The 9,804-nt window shown below is 45.0% G+C and overlaps 1 protein-coding gene across 1 annotated transcript; it reads right to left on the reverse strand.

Annotated features, from left to right (window-relative positions):
- Positions 1–5,098: 5,098 nt before the first annotated feature.
- Positions 5,099–7,067, reverse strand: lingo1b (leucine rich repeat and Ig domain containing 1b; the record flags this gene model as incomplete). The annotated part of the gene is made up of 1 exon (XM_084053305.1): positions 5,099–7,067. One exon carries the CDS (start codon positions 7,065–7,067, stop codon positions 5,217–5,219), a length of 1,851 nt encoding a protein of 616 aa, XP_083909431.1. The 3' UTR covers positions 5,099–5,216.
- Positions 7,068–9,804: the final 2,737 nt, after the last annotated feature.

The following is a 9,804-nucleotide window of genomic DNA, read 5'->3' on the forward strand; positions in this document are numbered from 1 at the left end:
ATGACAAATGTGTTGATGCAGTGTTCAGACTGACACGGTTCACCTGTTAGCCTTGAGTGTTATAAATGACACACGCACAAACGCACACACGCACCCGCGCACACGCACATGTCGCACACGCACACAAACATAGAGCATGGAGAGCCACACAATAACCCAGTGAATAAAACCTGAACACACTGATTGACGTGGCAGTGCAATATCCTCATTACTGTGTGTGTGTGTGTGTGTGTGTGTGTGTGTGTGTGTGTGTGTGTGTGTGTGTGTGTGTGTGTGTGTGTGTGTGTGTGTGTGTGTGTGTGTGTGTGTGTGTGTGTGTGTGTGTGTGTGTGTGTGTGTGTGTGTGTGTGTGTGTGTGTGTGTGTGTGTGCAGTGGTGGAAAAAGTAGGGGAGAGCCGCTTTGATTGTAACATTTTTAGTTTTCACTTTTCGGTCTTTTACTCGGCGATCGTTTTACCTACATATGTAATATTTTCAAGCAATTAACCTACACATGTCTGCTATCATAAACCACTTAAAGTTTTTCAATTGATAAAACAGATCGTGAGTTATTAAACCGAAAGTGGACGCTGTTCCGACGTTACATTTTAAGCGCTTATCAGACTAATTGTAACAGCCATAGTTACAAAAGTAACACGGCTAAAAACGGCATTAAACAAATCGTTTTCAGCTTAAATCAATTATATTCATTTCAAGCAACTGTTTTACATTGTTTTCATACCAAGGATGTGATAAGATAATGTATCAAACGACTCTCCCCTACTCAATTATTTTACTTACTGTACGTAAAAGTATCAATACTGCAATGTAGAAATAATCTGTTACAAGGAAAAGTCCGGAATTCAAAACTTACTTGAGTAAAAGTACCAAAGTATTGGCATCACTGTAAAGTACCAAAAGTACAAAGTACTCATTGTGCAGAATGTCCCACTTCACATGTTTTCAAATGTATAAAATGTATAAGATGCATTGTGAGCTTGTAGATCGGCTATTTTCAAATGGCTAAAATGTATATAGGGCTGAAGTGGGTAATGTATGTTTTGTAATAATAATCTAAATCTACAAAGTAGATTTCAAATAAATGTAATGGAGTAAAAGTACAATATTTGTCTCTGAGATGTAGTGGAGTAGAAGTAAAAGTACTGAAAATTGGAAATACTCCTGTAAAGTAAAGATTCCTCAACATTGTACCTAAGTGCAGTACTTGAGTAAATGTACTTAGTTACTTTTCACCACTTTATTATGTATATGGAGAGCCACACAATAACCCAGTGAATGAAACCTGAACACTCTGATCGACGCGCCAGCGCAAAGTCCTCATTGCTAACACTACAAATTCTGTTTAGTACATAACTTGGCAATACTGTTTTGGAGGAATTGAGCAGAGCACAGGTTTGTAATTTTTACTTTGAAGTGAAACAATGCTGTTCTTCCTGCAGACTGCTGCACACAGACTAATAGGGATCTCATTAGCTATTCTGGTCCCTTGGTTGAAGTTAACACACTGTGAAATAATGCTTCCTTCTTGATGCACTGAGGGAAAAACATTCCTCTTTGTTTTCTCAATGCTGAAATACAGAATGACTTTGTCAGCCAGACACTCTAAATCAGACACTCGCTGATTGACTTTAAGTTTGTGAATAATCTCGAGCCCCTGCAGACATTACAGTGTCTGCATTGTATGTAGTTGAATCTGCAAACTGTACCGGTGCAAGTATGAGTCTTGACTCTTATGTGTACTGTACCACTCCCTGCAAACATATGAATCTCATACATCTCATACTCTCATATAGAAATACAAAGCACTTTGTCAACCAGACACTCTAAATCAGACACTCTGATTGACTTTAATCCAAACCCTGCAGAAATCTTTATTGTATATATATATATATTCATATTTAATGTTTTTATCCCACAATTTTTGTAACCCATCTTTTTCACCCAGTGCCAATTGCCTAAGCTGTAATCCTGGGCGCTACTCTCCCTCTGCCAGCCTGGGGAGAGCCCCGAACTGAGCTCATGCTTCCTTCAATACATGAGGAGTGAGCGGGCCGCTTTTCATCACCTGACAGGGGGCAGTTTCCCCGGTAGGACGTAGCACGTTGAAGGAACACATTATTCCAACCAGTTCCTTTCGCCTCCATCAGGTGCCCCGGCTGGCCAGGGGGAGGCAGTATAGAGAACAGGATCACTGCATTTTTTTGTGAGGGTACCTATAAGAGACACGGAGCGAACATGCAAACTCCACACAGAAAGGCCTTTTCGCCAACCCCACCTAGGGTATGGGCACTGATGACACGGAGGAGAGGACACGCCTCCAGCGCCCACAGCGTCCCCAGAGCAGAATCGAACACAGGATCTTCTAGCTGTGAGGCGACAGCGTCAAAACCGCTGCAGACATGATGCACATGAATCTCAAACTGTAGTGTACCCTTGCAAACATGATGTTGAATCTCATATCTAATGTATTGTACCTCTGCAAAGTGCAAACATGATGTACTTGAATCTTTTACTGTGCTGTGTGCCTCTGCTCCGGTTCTCTTTGAAGTCAAACTCAAAGCCACGACGCTCGCAGCAGAAATGACTCACAACAGTGTCACGCTAACATGCCATCTTTTTGGCACAGAGCACACAAATCATTAGCATATACGAATTTGGGATGGTAAAAAATACTGCAAACTACTGCATACTGTAATAGGATTACACCCCGGTCGGTCACAATCACATTGATTGGACCACACAGCTGAGATCTATGAACCACTTAAAAACCCTATGTAATTCATATTGACCGGGGGTCCCCCAGGGTTGATCCTTATTGGTCCACTACTCATTTCCCTCTACACCTAAATATCTTTGCCGGAAATAGCAGATCTACAGTACAAGATCGTACGAGTTTGTAGAACGGCTACTTTCGCAAAGTGTTCGCCTATTATGACATAAGGATAAGGATAATTCCTTTTAACAGGTTGTTCATGAAAGTCCTTGTGGTCTTGTTTCCAATGAGAACCTGTGAGCAATTAGGGGTTAAGAGTCTTGCTCAGGGACAAATTTCATTTCATCGACACATATGCTGGCCTGGCCTGGAATCGAACCTGGGGCAACCAGGGCTTCTGGCTCCCTAGGCGGCCTCACTAACCACTCAGCTATGCCCGCCCCACTCAGCTATGCCCAGAATAGCGATGCTATTAATGACATGGGACACGTCCATTTTTTCCAAAGCCCACAGTGCCAATGACGTCAAAACCGTGTTTTCAGTCATCACGCTAGAGGGCGCTGTTCCCCAACTTATGAGTGATCCCATGACTTCTGGGGAAGAGTAGACCTGGAAATCGCAGCAAACCCAGCCCCGTCCCATCTAATGTTGAAGGATATAGAAAAAATACATTTTTCTCTGCTTTCTTGTTTTTTTTCTGCGTTTTTGGCGAGAGCAAGCTATTTTCAACAGCCAATAACTGAAGAACGGAGGGTCGCGGTGACACACTTTTATTTCTCCGATGGAAGCAGAGACACTCCTCCGTCTTTTGGGACACTGTGTGTCGATCGTCCGGGTGCAGTACGTTAGTCCGACAGCGCATTCCTCCGACAGCGCAGCGCTCCGACGTTTCCAATACTAAACCCGAACCAAACCCGCACCCTAACCCTAACCGCACGCGGATGCCACATAGTCGGAGAAAAGGTCTGTCGGATTAACGCATGCCTCCCCGATCGTCCTGGGGCGAAATATTCTGTGGCTCTTGAAAGGCTTGAAAATGCTCAAAAGCGCTGGCACTGGCTGACTTAATTAATTAACTAATTAATTCTGGCACTCAATGAGTTTCTGGGAGAAATTGTTATCTGCAGTGGGCATCTTTCAGATGTAAACATATTTATGTGACTGCATCCCTCATTGTAGATTAGCATTAAATAACCAGTGTTGTTGTATAAAATGTCATTTTAATAGGCTTCCCATCCGCATATCATTTTCAAACAGACATTTCAAGAATTTGACCAAATTACCTTCAGAGCAGTCCTTGGGTGTGTTACTGGAGTTAATTAGAGAAGATAAAACCCCTCATTTAATTTAAAAAAATCTGCAATCGGATGATAGCAGGAAAATAGGAAACTTAAGGCATCAATTTAGGAATATCTCTGGGTTGTTTGTGATTGTGCCACTGAAAATACTGTTTCTAGTTTTGGAGGTTGATGTTAGTCCTAATTAAGCTGCCAAAATGGTAAAAAACAAAACAAAAAACAAAGCAAACTTCTGCACTCGGTGTTACTGTGATGGTGTATAATTTGTAAACTCTGCAAAATGGACTCTTACACACACCTCTCTCTTCCAGCTGAATTACATTAAAATTGTGCTGAAAAGTAGCTGGAAACGTAGGCTGCTCAAGACTGTAACATGTTCAAACCCAAAGCCATGAGATTAGCATTAACTGTTGGGTCACTGCAAAAATGTACATGGAAAGAACAAGATTACAAGATACAGAAAAAAGACATACTGTAATAGTTCATAGTTCAAATTGTAGATACGCTACTGTAAGTTTAAAGACAAACTTCCCTTTGTTGGCAGAAAGGAGCACACACTGTAATGTAAAGGACTGGCTTGTTTTTTTTTTCTCTTGACTATTGCCCATAGAAATTCACAGAAAAGTCAAATTCTACTTTTGCTTTTCAAGATTATGTCCATTGAAACAGTCCCAAGGTACTTCCATTGAAGCTTCCGCTGCTGTGCAATTTCTACGGCCATCGCACGACTGCGCCGCGCAGCGGAAATAGCCGATCTACAAGCTCACAAAGCGTGTCCAGGGCTCTTTGTGAGCTTGTGGGTCGGCTATTTTCGCCGTAGCGACGCAGTCATGCGACAGACCATAACTTAGGCATGACTCTCTCCACAACTGAACACACATTTCAAGCGTGGTCTGTATCCATCCCCATATGGGTGTAATGATGGTGCACGGATTCGTACCAATGTACGTTCGGTTCGGTACGGGCAAGTACCGAACGATTGGGCGGAGGAAAAAAAAGAAAGAAAAAAATATTTGTTTTTGTGTGGAACTTACATTTCCGACTTCCCACACAGACATTTTAAGCGAGCGCACCATATACGGCACCGCGTTTGTTTTCCCTAGGCGGGTCAGGGAAGAAGAGCGCTTGTTTTTGTTACCTCAACGTCCTTAAATCACTCGACAACAAGGCAGCCACGCCGACTATAACAGTCTGTAAACGTATAATCACATGATTTTCATGTTGAACTTCAGCGAACCCTCAGACGGACTACCTTCATCCACCTCGTCTTTGCTGGGCACGTACTCCACCTCTATGGTATTTGACTTGGCGTTCCCTTTCCCTCTACTCCAAAGGAAGAGAATGACGAGACAGAAAAGCACAACTCCTAGGAAAGAGATGAAGCCCATGGTGGTGGCAATGACGAGGGTCTTCACGTCGAACGGGAAAGGGGCCGCGGCGCGAGTCACGTTCGTCCCGTCGTCACTCGGTTGGTTGGAGATGAAGGCAAACGTTTTGTTTGGCTGATGGGGCCAGTTGGGGGAGTAGCTGTGCACAAACAGGTGAGCTGACTTTGTGTCGTTCCCCGCCGCATTGCTGGCGACACACAGGTAGGTGCCGTTGTCCTGGATCTGAGCGTAGCGCACCTCCAGCGTGCCTTCAGAGGAAACGGTGAGTCTCGATCCCACGGTTTTGGTGGTAATGAACTCTTTCCTGGGCGACAGCCACATTATCACAGGGACCGGATCGCCCTCGGCTTGACAGGTGAAACGCAGCGTTGTTCCCTCGTCCACGTGGCTCTCTTGAACCTTGTGGTCCAAAATCTTAGACTTCTGACAGGTGAAGTAGTCGTCGGGAAGTTTGTCGGGGAAATCCTTGAACTCTTTGCCCCGCACGGCCTCGGGCGAGGCGCACGTGGGCTGCTGCCTGTTGAAGTTGAGCCTCCACCGCCGGCGGAAGACCCAGAGCAGGCGGCAGTCGCAGGCCAAGGGGTTGTCGTACAGGGCCAGGGTCTCCAGGTTGCCCACCGAGTGAAAGACGGACTCCTCCAGGGTGCTGAGGCCGTTGATGGACACGTTGAGGACGCGGAGGTGATTCAGACCCCGGAACGAATAGGGCTCGATGGTGGCTAATCTCCCGCCGACCAAGTGAAAAGCCTGGAGCTTTTGTAAATTGTGCAGCTGGTTTCCCTCCACGGTGTGGATGGGGTTGAAGGACAGGTTGAGAAAGCGCAGGTGGCCCAGGTGACGGATGGCCTGGTACGGTATGGCAGTGAGATTGCAGCTCGTCACCGACAGAGACGTGATGTTGAGCCCGAACAGGCATTTGGGGGTCATGGTGTCCAGGGAGGGCATGTGGGAGATCTCCAGCACCCGGAGCCGGTACAGCCTCTTGAAGGAGTAGTCCCGGACGACGCTGACGTTGAGGTGGCGCAGGCGGAGCGTCAGCAGGTTGTGCAGGTGGCTGAGGGCGTCGGTGGGCACGGACGCCAGGTTGCACCGCTCGATGTTCAGGCTCTCCAGGTTGCCGAGGCCGTGGAAGGAGCGCGGCGAGATGAACACCAGGTCGTTGTCGCCCACCTCCAGCGCCCGCAGGTTGTACAGCTCCTGGAACATGTAGTCCAGGAGGATGACGATCCTGTTCTCGCTGATGTCCAGCTGGGTGAGGTTGACGAGGCCCGTGAACACGCCGAGCTGGATGAGCTTCAGCTGGTTGCTGCGGAGCCCCAGCGTCCGCAGGTTGGCCAGGTTGCTGAACACCCCGGGCTCGATGGACGAGATGTTGTTCTCGTTCAGCTGCAGCTCCTCCAGCTGGGAGTAGGCGATGAACTCCTCGGGTCCCAGGCTCTTCAGGCGGTTCTTGCTGAGGTCCAGGAGCCTGGTCTCGATGGGGATGCCCTCGGGGAGCTGCGCCAGCCTCCGGCGGTGGCACACCACCGAGCGCTCGTGGCCGCTGCAGTCGCACCGGGAGGGGCAGCCCGTGGTGGAGCCGGACAGGACGGTGCCCAGCATCAGGAACAGGATGGGCTGCCAGCACGCCACCAGGTAGCTGTGCCCCCCCGCCTCCCCCGACACCATCCTGCTGCTTACCTGTGGAGACACAAAGCACAGAGCATGTATAAATATACAGCATCACAGTGATTTTTTTATTTGAAGTACCCCTATTCAGTGGTGGGAAAAGTACTCTTTTTTTTTTTACTTAAGTAAGTATCAAAACTGCAGTGTAGAAATACTCTGTTACAACTAGAAGTCCGGAATTCAAACTGTACTTGAGTAAAAGTACAAAAGTATTGGCATCAAAATGTCCTTAAAGTACCAAAAGGTGAAAGTACTCATTATGCAGAATGTCCCATTTCATAAGTTTTCAAATGTGGGATATGTATAACAATCAATTAGCAGATCTCTAAGCTTGTAGATCGGCTATTTTAAAATGCCCAAAATGTATATAGGGCTGAAGTGGTTAATGTATGTTTTGTAATGATAATCAAAATCTACAAAGTTTTCATATAATTGTAGTGGAGTAAAAGTATAATATTTGCCTCTGAGATGTAGTGTAGTTGAAGTACTGAAAATTGGAAATACTCTGGTAAAGTAAAAGTACCCCAAAATTGTACTTATGTACAGTACTTGAGTAAATGTACTTTGTTACTTTACACCACTGTTCTTTTTCTCTCTGGGACCCCATCAACACTGTAAAATCCTTGGTGTTTTAACAGTGTCAAATGGACTCTTACGGCGTCCATTTGGTTCCATTTGTACTATACACTCTCAACAGATCTGTAAAGGTCTATTTAGTTTCTAACTATCAATCATTTAGCTATAGGGACCCCCTGGAACCCCAACACGGACCCCAGGGCGGTCCCTGGAGTGTACAGAACACCATACGCTGCTTATTATTTCAATTCAAATGCAACATTTTCTTTAAAAGAGAATAAATGTAGATTTTTTTTTTATTTAGAATTATTTTGTGAATAATGTTCTTCCTGGACCCTCAAATTCCTTTATGGACTATAATTAAATAAATAAATACAACTAAAAGGCAGTGCACAGGCAGTAGGAGGCAATTACCATCTAATTTGTAACCAAGCTCATGTATTTAGTGGACAATGGACTATATAAAGTAGCTCTGATTACATGCCTTTATGCTCGAGGAAATCACGTGAACATCCACACAATAGGCGTCAATTCAAAGGAACTTCGCTGGTAGTGCTACAGGACTTGTTACTGGGGAAAAGCTATTCGGTCATGGTCCGTCTCTGTCTCTCTTTCTACCTGTCTATCTGCCTATCTGTCTGTCTATCTGCCTGTCTGTCTGTCTAGCTGTCAGTGGTGGAAAAAGTATTCACATTTTTAGTAAAAGCATCAATACTGCAATGTAGAAATACTCTGTTACAAGGAAAAAAGTCCGGAATTCAAAATGTACTTGAGTAAAGGTGAAAAAGTATTGGCATCAAAAATAAAGTACCAAAAGTAAAAGTACTCATTATGCAGAATGTCCCATTTCAACTTTTCAAATGTATAAACATCTTTTGAAAATAGCCGATCTACAAGCTCACAATGCGTCGCATCGCGACGCATTGTTAGCTTGTAGATCGGCTATTTTCAAATGGCCAAAATGTATATAGGGCTGAAGTGGTTAATGTATGTTTTATAATAATCATCAAAATCTACAAAGTAACTAGTAACTAAAGTTGTCAAATAATTGCAGTGGAGTAAAAGTACAAAATGTAGTGGAGTAGAAGTAAAAGTACTGAAATTGGAAATTCTCAAGTAAAGTAAAAAAATATATACCACAAAATTCTACTTAAGTACAGTACTTCAGTAAATGTACTTAGTTACTTTACACCTCTGCTAGCTGTCTCGGTCTCTCTGTCTATCTCTCAGAATAGATGCTATGTTTAGTAGTGTATTGTGTTTACATGGTGTGCTGCTTGTTTCCTTGCGTTCTCGTACCCCTCCTCCTCCTCCTCCTCCCCCAGTCTGTCTGTCCCTGCTCTGTGTCATCCTCATGTTTCCCCGCCCACTCCAGCTGTACCTCGTGTGCTGTGATTGAGTCCCTGTGTATGTATAACACTGTATAGCTGTCTGTCTGTCAGTTTGTCATCAAATGTTCCAGACAGTGTTCAGTCTTAGTGTCTACAGTGTGTTTCCATAGCCTTGCGTAGCCAGACTATATTATCACTGCGTGGATATGAGTCTGGTGCCTCTATGAGGAGTTTTTTTTTCCAAGGGGGCGGGGATCAAAACAATGGCTCTCGACGCAATTGGTTAGACCTACAAATACAAATACTATACGAATACTGGGCCCTGATTGGTCACCCCAGACTTCGGGAGCAGGAAATGGATTCACAACGGAGCGGTGCCAGACCCAAAGCGCAGAGGGCAATAGGCTCTATGCACAGCAGCCATTTTGGGAATGAATTGGGCCCCTTCCTTACTTCCTTCACAGGTGTTACCAATGATAGTAATTGAGGCTCTGTTCCATTTAGTGTGGCATAGTGGTTGCCTTATTTTCATGGACCCCCATAACTCTGAGAGTGTACAAATGGAACCAAATGGACCCTTACGGGTCCATTTGGTTCCATTTGTACACTCTCAGAGTTACACACCCACCATAAGGGGCAATTTGGGAACCAACATGGAGTGAGCCAACATGCACAATATCAGCACCCTGACCAGAATGGAACAGAGCCTTCATTAACACCTGTGAAGGAAGTAAGAAGAGGCCCAATGTCTTTCCAATATGGCTGCTGTGCATAGATCCTATTATTTTTTTTGCACTGGCACATTTGTCTGGTCCCAGGCTAGTTTGTTC

This window comes from Gymnoscopelus microlampas (assembly GCF_963454915.1).
Source record: "Gymnoscopelus microlampas genome assembly, chromosome: 1".
Lineage (NCBI taxonomy): Eukaryota > Metazoa > Chordata > Actinopteri > Myctophiformes > Myctophidae > Gymnoscopelus > Gymnoscopelus microlampas.